The sequence below is a fragment of the Leptonychotes weddellii genome, chromosome 10, assembly GCF_054177405.1.
Source record: "Leptonychotes weddellii isolate Sample4059 chromosome 10, ASM5417740v2, whole genome shotgun sequence".
Classification (NCBI taxonomy): domain Eukaryota; kingdom Metazoa; phylum Chordata; class Mammalia; order Carnivora; family Phocidae; genus Leptonychotes; species Leptonychotes weddellii.
Genome location: NC_138378.1, coordinates 57580535 through 57597955, shown reverse-complemented (window position 1 = coordinate 57597955; position 17421 = coordinate 57580535). Strand labels below are relative to the sequence as shown.

At 41.1% G+C, this 17421-nt stretch overlaps 1 protein-coding gene across 1 annotated transcript in view; it reads right to left on the bottom strand.

The window, feature by feature from the left end:
- MSH2 (mutS homolog 2) overlaps positions 1-16747 on the bottom strand; it is an 80052-nt gene extending 63305 nt beyond the window's left edge. Inside the window, exons 1-4 of the mRNA XM_081833516.1 lie at positions 16478-16747; positions 7115-7269; positions 2837-3115; positions 1351-1497 (exon numbers count right to left, since the gene is read on the bottom strand). Coding sequence (XP_081689642.1) covers positions 1351-1497; positions 2837-3115; positions 7115-7269; positions 16478-16688 — 792 coding nt within the window. The 5' untranslated portion in view covers positions 16689-16747. The remainder of the gene's footprint in view (positions 1-1350; positions 1498-2836; positions 3116-7114; positions 7270-16477) is intronic.
- Positions 16748-17421: the final 674 nt, after the last annotated feature.

Sequence of the window (17421 nt, the reverse complement as noted above, 5' to 3'; positions counted from 1 at the left end):
GTCAAATAAATAAATAAAATCCTTAAAAAAAAAAAAAAGAATCAAACTATTACGTGACAGGCAATCACCACAAAATCATGATAATCATAACAGTCCCAGTTCATTCTAGTTTGAAATCTACTCTGAGAATTCTAAGTTATAAAGTTCTAAATCTACTCTGAGAATTCTAAGTTATAAAGTTTGTTCTGTCTTGCTTAAGTATACAATAGAATTTTTCATTTTCCTTATCAGTGACCCACAAATATCAAGAGCTTCCAATATTTTTTAAATATTTAAAAATACATCTCAAGCCATACTCACCTCAAAGATTTGAACAAAGAAACACTTCAACCAGTGAAAATCCCATAAAAAATTACATTGTTTCCATATTCATTTCTACCACGAAACATACATAACCAGTGCCAATTTTTTAGCCAAACTGTTAAAATGTAGTATTTAGGGGCGCCTGGGTGGCTCAGTCATTAAGCGTCTGCCTTCGGCTCAGGTCACGATCCCAGGGTCCTGGGATCTAACTCCACATTGGGCTCCCTGCTCCACGGGGAGCCTGCTTCTTCCTCTCCCCCTCCCCCTGCTTGTGTTCCCTCTCGCGCTGGTCTCTGTCAAATAAATAAATAAAATCTTAATAAAAAAAAAAAATGTAGTATTTATTATGCACTACACGTACTATATATACTTTCACCCTTATTACTTCCTACTCTTCACAACAATCCTTTAAGATTTATGATCTAGGGATGTCTGGGTGGCCTAGGTGGCTCAGTGGGTTAAGCATCTGCCTTTCGCTCAGGTCATGATCCCAGGGTCCTGGGATGGAGCCCCACATCGGGCTCCTTACTCAGTGGGGAGCCTGCTTCTCCCTCTGCCTGCACCTCCCCCTGCTTGTGCACTTTCTCTGACAAATAAGTAAATAAAATATTTATTTTTTAAGAACTGCAAAGTCTTAAAAAAAAATTATTTAACAAAAAATGAAACTGCCTCTCATAAAGGTGAAGTAATTTATTAAGGAACCCACAACTTCTACATTGTAATGCTGTGCTAGGTCTTTTTTCCCCCTACAACCACTACGCTATCTCATCCACTTAAATGACAGTAATCGGGCTCTTTCCTGTGAAATCAATAAAACTCTTCTTGCCCTAAGGATATATGTTGCATAAATATAATGTAATTATATTTAAGGTTATGTTTCAATTTTTCTAGTCATTTCCTTAAATTTTTCACAAGCTTCATCATAGTAAAGATAAACTTAATTAGTATCAGTGATCCACAGTTTAGAACTTCACAGAGATGAATCAAGCAGCCTTCTACAAGTCATGATCGCAATTTAAGAGTAAATTTGCATTGTAATCCACATACCTGATTCTCCATTTCTGGCAAGACAGCACTATTCACCTGCTCTCCCTTTTTGCCTTTCAACAACCGGTTGAGGTCCTGATAAATATCTTTTGTAAAAAAGTCAGCTCTTTTTCTTTCTGTGATCAGAATTCCTCCTCTCTGAATAACCTATTTTACAAGGAATAATTTAAATTACTTCAAGAAAAGGATTTAAAAAAGAAATGAGAAAAAACTATACCACAAATACAGTAGCAACAGCTTAACCAATTATTAACCCACATTAAATTTTTATATAATGTGCAAGACATTGGTAACATATAAACAAGTATTTTTAAAATCTATAAGCTAAGTTTCCATGAAAATTTAAAATTAAGTTCACATAAAGCTTTCAAAAAATAGTCCCAATAGTAAAAACTCTTAACAGAATAATAATACCTGTAGAATGTTGCTTAGATACTATCTATGCTAACAATGCCCATCATAGATTTGTTCTTTCCCAAGCAGTCTGTATGGCATTTGAGGCCCACAAAAAGAAAAGAATCCTTAGGGGATACAACATCGCTTAAATACCTAAATAAAGCACACACATACACAATCAGTATAATCAGAATTTTTTAAAAAGACTCGGTAAAATAAGAGGTTAAACGTCCCACTGAACTATCAAAAAATAACCCTGAAGACCTACATCTTATTTATTTGATAAACCCATGCTAAATACAGTAATAAATTGGTGGTTTTTTAATGGACCTGAATAACCTCCCCCCACCCCAACTGTGAAAGCATTACTTTTTATCAGTTGTGATCCCCTGAAGATGATATTCTGTTACTTTTTTAGGAAGGAAGGAAGGAGAGGGGGAAATGATCTGAAGCAGAACAAGTCTTCAACAAGAAACAGCCTGTTCTAACGTCCTCTTAAAGATACAAAGTTCCTGGGGCGCCTGGGTGCCTCAGTCATTAGGCATCTGCCTTTGGCTCAGGTCATGATCCCAGGGTCCTGGGATTGAGCCCCACATTGGGCTCCCTGCTCCGCAGGAAGCCTGCTTCTCCCTCTCCCACTCCCCCTGCTTGTGTTCCTGCTCTCCCTCTCTGTCAAATAAATAAATATAATCTTTTTCGGGAAAAAAAAGGAGGCGCCTGGGTGGCTCAGTCGTTAAACGTCTGCCTTCAGCTCAGGTCATGATCATCGGGTCCTGGGATTGAGCCCCGGATTGGGATCCCTGCTCCACGGGAAGCCTGCTTCTCCCTCTCCCACTGCTTGTGTTCCCTCTCTCACTGTGTCTCTCTCTGTCAAATAAATAAAATCTTTAAAAAAAAAAAAAGGGAAAAAAAAGATACAAAGTTCCTGTGAAAGATGAACATCAAGATTTTCCTGAAAATACGTTACTGTATTTAGATACAAAAAATGGACTTTTGAAGTTTTTGTTGTTTTTTTTAAATAAAACAGTGTCTATCATGTTAGTCTTTCCTAGGCTTAGATTTTCCTCCATCACTAACTTGATTCCCTTACCTGCCTCAGTTTTCCCATGTCTCCAGCAGTCTCTCCTCCTGGCAAAACACATTCCTTTGGTCCAATCTGAATCAGCAGAGCCTCCAAATTGGAGAACTGATCATTGTCGGGGAACTCACAAAGTCCTAGCTTCCGCTGTATGGAGTCAACATACCCAACTCCGACCTGTCTTTGGCCATCAACTGTAGATATTTTAACACCCACGACACCAATGGAAGCTGACATATCATTGTTACCAAAGAGAATGTCTTCAAACTGAGAAAGATTACCTGGAGAAGCCTTAACAAAGATAAAGAAAAATTTTAAGAACTGTTGACTGTACTTTAAAATTTTACTAGTAAACAAGCATTACCCAACCCTGACCAATTTTATTAACAAAATTTTCTCTTACAAAAAACTGCTTATAACAATATATTCCAATTATTATTACCTCATTTTCTATAAAGTATCCTCCCTATTTTTCCAATTATTTTCAGGACACTTGGTCATATCTAAAAATAAACGTATCAAAAGAGATTTTCAATTTGAAATTTGGCACTGGATTTATACACATAATCATTAAGGTGTCCAAAGTGATAATCCTATCAGTGGTATGCTTAAATTTCTATATCCTGTGAAAATATCTACCTATTAGTTGCACATACCAGTATTTTCACTGACTATACCACACAGGAGACCAGTAAAATTAGCTAAAAATGCTGACCTTGGAAAGTCAATTCTCTATCAATATATTTATCTGTAAAAGGCAGAGATTGTTCTATATCAGTGATTTCCAAATACAGGGTCCTTGACCTATTTTCAATATTTCAAAAAGATTAGAAATCTCTAAGACTAATCTTCTAAGACTACACAAGTCAACTAAAGGTTCAAGTTTCTTTGCTTTTGGCTGAACTTGTGTCAGGTCAGTGGGTGACACTACATATTTCAACCTGATCAGAAGCTGAAATATGCTGGTAGCATATGGCATTTTGGGGGGGCAACTGACGGCCCACGCTATGAAACAGGAGGTAGTCACAAATTGTCCAAATGACCATGGTGACAGCCAATCTTAAGCAACCAACAGCCATCAACAGTTCAATAGTTCCTGAAGATGTTTAGCGTCATAATCATGACAATCATTTATTTTTTATAACATGATTCTAAATATCTTATAACTATGGATTGTTGATTAAAATCTGGATCAAAAATGAAATGGAGGGGGGCACCTGGTTGGCTCAGTCATAAGAGTATGGGACTCTTGATCTCAGGGTTGTGAGTCTGAGCCCCATGTTGGGTGTAAAAATTACTTAAAATCTTTTTAAAATTTTTTATTTTATTATTTTTTCTTAAAGTAGGCTCCATGCCCAACGCTTGAACTCATGATCCTGAGATGAAGAGTTGCATGCTCTACCAACTGAGCCAGCCAGGCACCCTTTAAAAAATTTTTTTTTACTGAAATGGAAAAAGCATTATCTCGCACTCAAATTTTAAAAGCAGATTCAATTGCAAATGTAAACATCATACTTTTACATATATACTTTGGATTTGCACAGATTATGAAGCACACCTTTAAAAAACTCTCAAAAGGGAACAAGTAGCTAATAAAATTGGGTTCTTGAGGGTGCTTGAAAATGATTAAGACTGGTAACCTGTGAACTAAATGGTATACATGAGAAAAAAACCAATCATAGAGATCAACTATTTTAAATATCACTAAACTTTATCATAGAATCAATAGGCTAAAAAATGTAATGATAAATCAGTTTTTGCAGTTTTAGATCTGAACTTAACATGTCAGGATGAAGATACCACCTTTTTAATCTGATAAAAATAAATATTTGAAAAAATTTCCCCAACCTAAAAGGTAGGGGTTAAGGAGAATTCATCTTGAAGGATTCTGATATGTCAGAGTGAGGTGTGATGGGCTGATAATCAAGGTAATCTCTTAAACTTAGGATTCCACATTTTGGTGTTACTGAGTTCTGTGAAGAATGAGATAGAAAACATCACTTTGTGGTACCCTCAATTTTCTACTAAAATCTTTAAAGACATAGGCTAAAACTCTAAATAAAAGCCCCACCATTCTCAGGGAAACACCAATGAAAATCCCCAGGAAACTATAATGTTAAATGCTAAATTCTCCCACCCAGATATAATCTTCAGTAAATGTCCACATTTACAAAGGTGGGCAGGGGGAGAAGGACACACTATGGAACAAAGATTGAAGAAGATTATATTTGGGGATGCCTGGGTGACTCAGTTGGTTAAACATTTGCCTTCAGCTCCGGTCATGGTCCCAGGGTCCTGGGAACGAGTCCTGCATCGGGCTCCCTGCTCAGCAGGGTGCCTTTTTCTCCATCTGCCTGCTGTTCCCCCTGTTGCGTTCTTTCTCTGACAAATAAATAAATAAATCTTAAAAAAGAAATAAAAATTATATTTGGGGTAGTACCAAGATCAAATGTTTAAGTATTCTATTAAACCTCACAAGAAAAAAAAAAAAAAAATCAAAGGACTTTCAAATTGGAAAACATAAAAAAAAAAAAAAACTTCTAATTTTACTGTTTATGGAGAAACAGATCCAAGAGAAGGTTGGGAAATTTGCCAAGGACACCCAGAGGGACAGCTGAGAAAAGAACATATGCTGACTATAAGCCCAGAGCACTGTCTCCCTTATCACACATTTACTCCCTTTCGAGAATAAATCTCGCCTCCCCAACTACATTCTAACCATTAATTTATTCCAGTATTATTGGGAACCTACTACTGGGAACCTACTCTGCAGGCACTGCATTTGAACATCAAACACAGGACCTTACAGACTAACTATGAAGGTATCATTATACAAAACAAAATAGCACTAGTATGTCCATGAAGGCATAGAAGCATTCATGTCAATGAGCCTTTCTAGGGACACCAAGAAATATGATCACTATTAAAGTCCCTGACTTATAAAAAATTATAAAGTTAATGGAAGAGAAAGGACATACAAAGATACAAACACATTACAAATGTGTACAAATGAGGGGCGCCTGGCTGGCACGTGACTCGATTGTAAATTCAAGCCCCACGCTGGGTGCAGAGATTATTTTAAATTCATAAAGTTTAGGGGCGCCTGGGTGGCTCAGTTGGTTGGGTGACTGCCTTCGGCTCAGGTCATGATCCTGGAGTCCCTGGATCGAGTCCTGCATTGGGCTCCCTGCTCGGCAGGGAGTCTGCTTCTCCCTCTGACCCTCCTCCCTCTCATGCTCTCTGTCTCTCATTCTCTCTCTCTCAAATAAATAAATAAAATCTTTAAAAAAATTAATAAAGTTTAAAAAATAAAAAAAATTTGAGAATAAAAAAGGGGGGGTGCCTGGGTGGCTTAGCCGGTTAAGTGCCAGACTCTTGATTTCTGCTCAGGTCATGATCTCAAGGTTATGAGATTGAGCTGGCCTTGGGGCTCCTGCTCAGTGGGGAGTCTGCTTGAAAATCTCTCCGTCTGTCCCTCCCCTAACTTGCTCTCGAGCTCTTTCTCAAATAAAAAAATCTTTTTTTTTTTTAAAGATTTTATTTGAGAGAGAGAGAGAGAGAGAGAGAAAGGGATAGGGAGAAAGCACAAGCAGGAGCCCAACGTGGGGCTCGATCCCAGGACCCTGGGATCATGTCCTGAGCTGAAGGCAGAAGCTTAACTGACTGAGCCACCCAGGCGCCCCTCAAATAAATAAACCTTTAAAAATAAAATAAAAATAGGGTGCCTGGGTGGCTCAGTCTGTTAAGCGTCTGACTCTTGACTAGGTCATGATCTAAGGGTACTGGGATAGAGCCCCACGTCTGGCTCCACGCTCAACGTGGAGTCTGCTTGAGATTCTCTCTCTCCCTCTCCCTCTGCCCCTCCCACTCATGCTGTCTCTCTCTTGCAAATAAAGAAATAAAATCTTCAAAAAAAATTTTTTTTTAATCTTAAAAAACAAATGTGTATAAATGAGATATTCGGGATACAGTAAATCTGTGTGATACTACTTTAAAAACAGTAAAATCAAATCTTTGTTTAATGCTGGTATTCAATTTTATATGAAGTCTGTTTTATTTAGGTTTCAGGGATACTGACTAAGCTCACATTTTCATAATAAGGATTTACTGAATTTCTAAATTGCTATTAAACTGTGATTTTAAAAACCACATGCTAAAGAATATTTATTTCTCAAAACATTTTATTATCACAACCTGGTTAAAATATTAAAACACACAATAGAATTCCCCCACATCATTATTTTTTCTACTCTTAAAAATCATAACCAAATTAAAGAGGAAGATAATTACCTTAAATGCCAAATACCAATCATTCTCCTTTGAGGCCTTATTTCCAGCTCTATTCTTATAAACTTCAACTCTATACTGTCGAACTAGAAGAAGATCTTTTACAAAAGATTCAAAATTCATTTTACTAAGCACAACACTTTCCAGAGTCTTTGTTCCTAAAGAAAAATATTAAAAATACATGTTACAGATTTGAGGATTTAAAGTAGTAAGTGTTCAAGTACTCAAAACAATGGCTCCCCTGAAGCTAAATTCTTCTCTCAGTAATTCATTCCTTCAATAAACTATTTATCAAGAACTTATTACTCGTCCCAGTTGAAGGGTATAAAAAGGTGAATAGATGTAGCACCCCACTCGGCCCCCTTCTGTGGAACCTACACATCAAAATAAAAAATTAAGAAGTTACAAAGATAAAAGAATGAATATATACATATATAGCTAAACTTACTTGTCCTTTCTTATAATTAGTTTCTCAGAAGTCTGAATAAAAGTCTTGTAACTATATTAGTACTTGTACGGAATTAAACTTTTTCCAAAAAATCCATAAAAATGAATTAGTCATTATTCACTGCAAAATATTCTAGGCAACACAGATCAAAATTCAAAGGTTCAAAAAAGTACAGCAAAGGAGACTTCCCTTTCACCAATAGCCTACACATCCAATTCACCAGCCAAGTGCTATCAAGTTTATAAAATATATTCCCAAACACAAGCTGTGCACACAAGCATTACTTTGTTCCTCTCTTATATCAGTAAGTGCATACTACAAACACTGTTCTATATCTTGGCTTTTTTTAATTTTAATATATTCTGGAGGTTGTTCATCAGTACAATCAGCTCCTTTCTGTTTACAGCTGCAAACATTCCAATGACTCTGAGGATGTTCTATAATTTAGTCTTACTGATGGACATATAGGTTGTTTCCAGTCTCTGCTATTACAATGCTGCATAAATAATCTTGTACATGCTTCACTCTCCAAACATGTGAGTACATCTGTAAGATAAAGCCCCAAAACTGGAAATTATCAAAGAATATGAGTAATTTTGATAAATATTGCCAGACTATTCTCCTTGGTTGGCTGTGGCAATTAATACTATCATCCATAAGTATGAGTGCATCTATTTCCCCTATCCAATCAACAAGAGTTTTAAAACTTCCTGGTCTTTATCTTAGATCACTACTCAACTGGGAACAATCTTGCTTCTCTAGCAGACATTTGCCAATGTCTGGGAACATTTGGGTTGTCACAACTGGGGGACGGAGGAAAGGGGAGTACTAATGGAATCTAATGGTGAGGCAGAGTTGCTGTTAAACATGCACAGGATAGCCCCTTACAACAACAAATTATTCAGTCCAAAATATCAATAGTGCCAAGGTCAAGAACTCTTATTAGATAGGGAAGTGTCCCACCTTAGTTTTGATTTGCAATTATCAATTTCCTACAAAATTAATAAAATCACCCATACCACCAAATGGAATAAAAACTCAGTTTTCATACAGGAGAGGTAATACCAATTATTCATTTAAAGGTAATACTTGGGGGTTCCTGGGTGGCTCAGTCAATTAAGTAGCTGCCTTCAGTTCCGGTCATGATCCCAGGGTCCTGGGATCCAGCCCCACATTGGGCTCTCTGCTCAGCGGGGAGAGCCTGCTTCTCCCTCTCCCCCTGCTTGTGCTCTCGCTTGTTCTCTAATAAATATTTTAAAATAAATAAAAATAAAGGTGATACTTGTAGATTATGCTGACAATTCTGGATCTTATTAAAGATTTAACCTAAGGGGCGTCTGGGTGGCTCAGGTGGTTAAGCATCTGCCTTTGGCTCAGGTCATGATTCCAGGGTCCTGTGATTGAGTCCCACATCGGGCTCCCTGATCAGCAGGGAGTCTGCTTCTCCCCCTCCCTCTGCCTGCTGCTTGGTCTACCTGTGTGAGTGCTCACGTGCTCTCTGTCAAATAAATAAATCTTTGAAAAAAAAAATAAAAAAGATGTAACCTGAATTTTTTAAAAGATTTTATTTATTTATTTGACAGAAAGAGACACAGTGAGAGAGGGAACACAAGCAGGGGGAGTGGGAGTGGGAGAGGGAGAAGCAGGCTTCCCGCAAAGCAAGGAGCCCAATGCAGGGCTCGATTCCTGAAACCCGGGATCATAACCTGAGCCTAAGGCAGACGTTTAACGACTGAGTCACCCAGGTGCTCCTGTAACCTAAATTTAATAACAGATCATGCCAAGTACACATATCAAACATAAGCAAGCATAAAGATTAATTAAATGACATAAGGCAATTGTTTTGTACAGCGAAGGACAGCTGAGACTTCCAATATCCCTTTCATTAGTTACAAGTACTAGCAAGAATTCCCACTGTCAGACACCCTGAAAAAGGGCTCAATTCTTGCCTAAGGTTCTTCCCTAGAACATTCCTCATTACCTCACCCAGGACTGGCAAACAAATATCTACAGGGACCAGGCAGGTACCAAACAAACAAAGGAAGCCAAAAGAAGAGCAACAACAGAGCTGACATGACAAGTGGCTTCAAAAGAGACCATATGAAGTGGTGGAAACAATGACAAAAGAAGGAAAGCACATCAGGGTAAAGGAGGAATCTAGACTATGTCAGAGAGAGCAGCCACTCAGCTCCAAACCCATTGCTGAACTGCAGGGATATTTACACCCCAAGTTTTCAACTGTGCAGATTTTTCAGAAGCAGCTCAAAATATGAATTTTTTCCCTGAAATCTCCCAATCTTTAAAATACAGGCAATCAGTTCAAACTTAGAGCAAAATACTATGTAGGCCACCAGTTTTCAACTCAGTATGTTTAACAGTCATTTTCTTAAAAACTTTAATAGACTGCTGTTTCTTTAGCTTGCATTTTTTTTTAGCTTTTTTTTATTTTTTTAGCTTGCATTTAGAAAGCAAGTTATATGAAAATTATGTTTACTCTAGAATCCCATTCAACAAGGCCTGTACTCACATTCTCAGAAGCATGTGCGAGACCGAAGGCCTCCAGCCTGCAACAGACTTTTATCTCCCAACTAACACTCACTCGGGATCAGAACCTGAGTGGAATGGTCGGCCCTATCTAAATTATTTCCTGGTTTGGGGGCGCCTGGGTGGTCAGTAGGTTACGCGTCTACTTTCGGCTCGGGTCATGATCCCGGGGTCCTGGGATCAAGCCCCACATCAGGCTCCCTGCTCGGCGGGAAGCCTGCTTCTCCTCTGCCTGCCGCTCCCCCTGCTTGTGCTCTCTCCCTCTGTCAAATAAATAAAATCTTTAAAAATAATTAATAAATAATTTCCTGGTTTTGCCTAGCACTCATCCCATTTTGCCCGAGCCTCTTTTAGTTTTAATACTCAAAGTCCAATGTTCCAGGAGCCCCCTTGGTCCCAAGCAAATCAGAATGACCAGTCACCCTACCAATCCATCCAGTTGAATTCGACATGAGTAACATTATTCATTATAAAGACGTCATAAAAATAAAAATGAAGGGAAAAAAAACTTGCTCAAGAAAAGCAGCAGAGGCACCTGGCTGGCTCAGTCAGTTAAGTTTCCAACTCTTGGTTTTGGCTGAGGCCATGATCTCATGGTTGTGAGATCGAGCCCCAAGCTGGGTTCTGTGTGGAGTCCACTTTAGATTCTCTCTCTCCCTCTGCCCCTTACCCCTGCTAGGGCGGGGTCTAACAAATAAAATCTTTAAAAAAAAAAAGAAAAGAAAAAGAAAAGGAAAGGAAAAGCAGCACACTAGAGTTAATACAAAATCAGAGAAGAATTTCTCCTAAAGGCACTGATAAACACCACTGTATTACCAGCAACTTCCAGTAAACACAAGAGTTCAAAAACACTGTTTCTCAGGGGCACCTGGGTGGCTCAGTCGTTAAGCGTCTACCTTCGGCTCAGGTCATGATCCCAGGGTCCTGGGATCGAGCCCCGCATCGGGCTCCCTGCTCTGTGAAATTTGCTTCTCCCTTTTCCACTCCCCCTGCTTGTGTTCCCTCTCTCGCTGTGTCTCTCTCCATCAAATAAATAAATAAAATCTTTAAAAAAAGAAAACAGGGCGCCTGGGTGGCTCAGCCGTTAAGCGTCTGCCTTCCGCTCAGGTCATGACCCCAGGGTCCTGGGATCGAGCCCCGCATCGGGCTCCCTGCTCCGCGGGAGGCCTGCTTCTCCCTCTCCCGCTCCCCCTGCTTGTGTTCCTTCTCTCGCTCTCTCTCTCTCTGTCAAATAAATCTTTAAAAAAAAAAAAAAAACAACCCCACTGTTTTTCATATCATCCTTTAAATTAAAAGGCAAAATGTAAAGTCCAACTCAGCAAAAACAAATCTGAGAGGGAAAAAAAAACATTAGTCTGGCAAAATTCTGAAATAGCTCTTAAGTCATTAAACCAGTAGGATGTGCCTGGAGAACTGTCTTGCCAGCACAGGGTTTTTAAAGTACCTGAAATTGAATGCCATCACAGGATGAACAAGCACTCTCAGATCCACAAGGCCCACCACTCCCTCTTATACCCAACTACTTTGCACATCAATGTTATCCACCTGGTTCTAGATAGAAGAATCCAGAGCAATCTGGTCTCTTTAATACTGACGCTTTCAACAACAGGAACACAGATTCATAACAGTGGTGATTTCTTAAGAGTGGGTGGGGTGAAGAGACAAATGAGGTGATTCCCCTCCCTCCATGGCCTCCCCTATCTCCATCGCTAATGTACAATCAGGCTGCCCAGCTGCCAAGGTTATCCTCCAAAGATACTATTTCTCTCAAAGGAGTTTCTGGGACATACTGGGTGGCAGTGCATTAAGTCTTATTTACTGACAAGCACCTAAAGTATAGCTACTCTGTGTTGCTGGTGAAGAGACTGGCATTGTAGGCTTTGTCTAACCAGCTAGGAAGTAAAACTGACCTCCTGGTGTGAAATAAGGGCAACAGGAACAGAAAGCTACCCAGCCTCCACCTGGGGTACAGCAGAAGGAATAGCCTCAGGTTCATACAAGATTTTTCTCTTCAAGAATAATGTGGAGACCCCAACATCATTCACCTGACAATTACCATGTGCCTGCTACATGTGGACGTTGTCCCAGGGGCTAGGGTTCAGAGGCAGACATTAGTTAAAACACAGACCCTGCCCTCTAAGAGCTTTCAGTCTATTGGGATAGACAGGCAATAGGTAGAATAAATGCTGTGTCTAAGGTAAGGAGAAGATCCAAGAGCAGGGAATACCTAAGAGGGGCAGGGCAGCTAACCAGGCAGTCTTAACATGGGAATCAACAAAGGCTTCCAAAGGGAGATGCTTTCTAAGTTGAGTTTTGACAACAAAAGATGCACAAACTAAGTAACTTTCTTTTTCAGTGACTCACATTCCTTATTTATAAATTGGAGCTAGGTACTAACCCATCTCACAGGGCTTTTTATAACACTGTGAGCACTAGAAGTTGAAGATTAAAAGTAGCTAAAAAGATTAAGTCTAAATGCGAATAGAATAAGCCAGATAGAGGAAACAGAAAGCTACCTCTGAGAAGACGGGATTGGGATCCAGACCAAAGCAAAAGGCTCATCTCTTCACTGGCACAATAGGGAGGAAAGAATGGGTACAGATGAAATTAAAAAGTATAGGTTCAGGAAATAACCCAAACGTCTGTGAACTGGAAAATGGATAAAACCAAGATATGGTATATCCATACAGTAGAATATTATTTGGCAATAAAAAGGAATAAAGTACTGATAGCAGAGATAAATCTTGAAAAGTGAAAGAAGCCAGTCATGAAAGACCACATATTTTATGATTCCATTTTTTTTTTAATTTTTATTTATTTGAGAGAGCGCACGCATGCACGCATGAGCAGGGGGAGGGGCAGAGGTAGAGGGAGAAGCATACTTCCCGCTGAGCAGGGAGCCCAATGTGGCACTCGATCCCAAGACCCTGGGATCATGACCTGAGCCGAAGGCAGATGCTTAACAAACTGAGCCACCCAGGAGCCCTTATGATTCCATTTTTATGAAATGTCCAGAATAAGCAAATCTAGAGAGATGGCAAGTTAGTGGTTGCCTAGCATTGGGAGAACTGGGGTGTGTGTGTGTGTGTGTGTGTGCGTGTGTGTGTGACTGCTAATGGGTACACGGTTTCTTTTGGGGACAAAAATGTTTTAAAAATTTACTGTGGGGGCACCTGGCTGGCTCAGTCAGTAGAGCATCCATCCAACTCTTGATCTCAGGGTCGAGGTCGAGCCCCATGTTGGGTATAGAGATTACTTAAAAAAATAAATAAAAATAAATAAGATGCACTGTGGTGGGGCATTTGGGTGGCTCAGTTGAGTGTCCAAATCTTATCTCAGCTCAGGTCTTGATCTCAGGGTCGTTGAGTTCAAGCCCCATGTTGGGCTCCACACCGGGCATGGAGCCTACTTTAAAAAAAAAAAAATGGGGTGCCTGGTGGCTCAGGTCATGATCCTAGAGTCCCGGGATCGAGTCCCACATCAGGCTCCCTGCTGAGGAGGGAGTCTGCTTCTCCCTCTGACCCTCCCCCCTCTCTCATGCTCTCTCTCGCTCATTCTCTCTCTCAAATAAATAAAATCTTAAAAAAAAAAGATGTACTGTGATGATGGTTGCTTAACTTTGTGAATATACTAAAAACCCCTGAATTATAAAACAAAACACTGAAATGTATACTTTATATGTGTGAATCAAAAATAAATAAATGTGTGAATCATATTGTATGTGAATAATACCTCAACAAACCAGTTATATTTAAAAAAAAAGTATAGGTTTGAGGACAGGAAATTGAGGGAGTTCTAACAATTTCTGCTTTCTATAGTCAGAGACAAGTCTGAATGCTAAAGAATGTTGGAAAGGTCATAGGCTCCTAGATTTGCCTCAAGTGCAAGTGCATGGGATCCTCATCAGGTATTTATAGTTTATCAGGCGCTACAGTCCAGATATAATTTACCAATCTAGGGTCATTTCTGCAATAAGCAATGCTGTCTAGAAATGTAACTAACCTTCTTAACTTGATCACGGTTTCCAGGTGGAATAGAGAAGCACAGGAAAAGGTTTTGTTAACCCTTTATCTAAATGGTATAATAATAAAATGAAGGAAAATTCCTCCCAAGAAACAAGTATTGGCAGCCTTACATTATTTAAAAAGATGCTCAGTTACACTGCACCTTGCACAGTGAAAACTTCAAGACACCCACTTTGGGAATCCCCGGGACATTTTTGAGTCCCTCCTTCTTTCATTTATTTCAGCCAATTTCTAGTAACAAATGATCAATCTTTTTATAACTGTTATTATCCAGGGCAACTGGGTGGCTCAGATGGTTAAGTGTCTGCCTTCGGCTCAAGTCATGATCTCCAGGTCCTGGGATCCAGCCCCATGTGGGGCTCCCAGCTCAGCAGGGGAGTCTGCTTCTCCCTCTCCCTCTGCTTCTCCCCCTGCTTGTGCTCTCTCTCTCTCAAATGAATAAATAAAATCTTAAAAAAAAAAAAAATTTTTACTGTTATTATCCTACCCAAACACATATTAGGACAATCTTCTACCTAAAATGTGTGTTTGGCATAAACGTCTAACCTAAGAACTGCATGCTTAGGAATAACTCACATTTACTTGCTAATCTCTGAAAAGTTAAATTCACCTTTAACACTATTCTCAACATGAATAGGAGGTGACTGTCTAGATTATTCTTAGAAATGTGCCCAGTAAACACCTACATTTTAACCTTCAAGAGCAATGAAAGGAAAATTTTTGTTTTTTAAAAGTCTATACTCCAGTATAGAAGATTCTGGATATTCATACTAAATTTCCTTCCCAATAAATGGGTGTAATGCTTAGCATCCATTATTCCTTTCATAATCTAAATTAGAAAAATAAAAGCATTAGAATCATTAACAGGTGCTTAGAAAAATCAGTGATTCAATTTACACAAACATACAAGGACGTTTATAACTTTTTACATCATTTTAAATACTTAAGTTATTCTAAACTGCATAATACAAAAATAGGAGAGCTAAGTGCACTAGCCTTGAATAAGTTTAAAACTGGAAAGGAACTTAGACCATCATCAACTATGAAGCCATCCCTCACTATTTCTGGCTGGTCTTCACTGATCCTAATCTCTCTCCTCTTGCCCCTTCTAACCCATCCCCCATCTTACAGCCAAACATCCAACACACCACTCCACCTTGTCATCCAACCTCTGGGCCTACAGCATAAAATTTCAACTCAGTACAACAACAACAAAAAGTCTTTCATCCTCTGACCCCACCCACCTGGGCTACCCTCCTCCAGGTTCTCTGCTCCAGAGACACCAATCTGCCCCCTTTCAGGCCCTCTCCCCAGCAAACGTCTAGTCCTTCAAGACTCAAGTGGAATTTAGCTTCTCATCCAATGCTTCTTCTGTGGTCTCCAATTGTTGCCATTCCTGTTTCTATGCCTCTTCAACAACTTGCTATGGTGCACACCTCCACAGTTCTTCACCTTCAATTATTGATTATTTCTGCCTTGCTCTCCACTAGAGTGAGCTCTGTGAAGGCAGGGACACGGTCTTTCCCAGTGTCCATAACCCTGACACAGCAGCACTCAACAAATTTTTGTCTGATGAATGAAATATTAACATTCCACCTGCATGTGTCAAAGGCAGGACTAGAACCCACGACTCCTCACTCCCCCCAGAATGCTCTTTCCATCATCACAACGATGCCGGGCAGTAAAGCAATCAACACAGAACATCTAGCTCACATAGGGTGAGAAGTTTGTAGCCTTACAGGGAGAGATGATGCGGGGGAGATGGGGTCGGATTACGGAGGGCACGCAATGCCGAGCTGAGGCAAAGACATACGTGAGTAGCCCAAAGTCACACAGCTATTAAGTGGAGGCGCCGCGACGTGAATCCAAGAAATCTGGCTCCAAGTCCGAGGTCTAACAGCACCCGTTCCAGATCCCCACATTGAACCAGAGGTGTTAAGTGGAGTGTGGGCAAAACCACATTGGTGACATGAAATGGTCTCCCAAACCCCCTATTTTAAATCTCACTCCCGGACCGGAGTTTGCGGGGGAGATCTGCAGGGCCAAGGCGGGGCCGCGGGCAGACACCCACGCGACTGCTGTGCAATTAAAAAGAACAGTGTATTAAAACGCCTGCCAGAGTGGACGCTCCCTCCGTGTCCGTTGTTAGTTCAGGTCTGGGGCCGCTGCAGAGGGACACACTCAGGCCGGGGGCAGGGCAGGGGCGGATGGCGCCCCACTTGGCCAGGCAGCGGCCGGCGAAAGCGCCATCCCTGGGAGGCACCGACGTCCCCGCCCCCGTGCCTCCTCGCCCGAGAGCCCGCTCGCCACCCGCGGCCTGAGGGGAGCCCACGCCGTCCCGGCCCTCACCTGCCGGCCCTATGTACTTGACTACCCCCTGGGTCTTGAACACTTCTCGGGCAGCCAGCAGCGCGTCCTCGTGGTGCGCCGTGTAGAAGTCGCCCCGGTCGAAGAGGCGCACCGTGGTGGTCGGCTTCTCCGGCATGGCCTGGAAGAAGCGCACGAAGCCGACCTCGGCCGCGCTCTCCAGCTGCAGCGTTTCCTTCGGCTGCACCGCCATTTCGGAACCTCTTCCCCGCCTGCCAGAAGGAACTGCGCGACCCCGCACCCCCTAAGCTGTTTCCCGCCTCCCTTCCCTCCCTCCCGTGCGGCGTCCGGCCTTTGCTGAGACACCCAATCACAACCACCGCTGCGTTTCGGTGGGTGGGAGTCCGCCTCGGCAGCCAATCATAGGCGGACGCGGCCCAGCTTCCCGCGCACGCTGGTAATTCTGTCTACTGCGCACGCGTAAACCTAGGTCGCGCGCCGACCCTGGCAGGCGGCCATCCTTAAAAGATTTCAGGTCCAGGTGTTTCTGCAGTGCTCGGGTGGAATCCGGGTGGAGAGGTAGTTAGGGAAGGCGGCCAGGTGGGCCGCTCTGGCGGTTTTGGGTTTAGTACTCGGAAGCATGAGAGTGAAATCAGAAAGAACCTCGAGAACAAGGAAAAACCAGCCTTTTTCCCCATCACTACATTTTTTTTTAAAACTTCACCTCCTCTCTGAGCACTGAGTAATGTATACAATCGTTGAATCACTATATTGTACCCCTGTAAGTAACATAACACTGTACGTTAATACTGGAATTAAAAAAATAAAACTGCACCCCTCTCTCCCTAACAGCCTTTCCTTTTCCTTTTTAACCAACTGCCAACATCAAGATTATAGGTTTTTCCATAACCTCCTTATTGCTCTATACTAGCCACATTCTCGTTTCCTCCACTCTGACTCATTCAAAAACATTTTTTTTTAAAGAT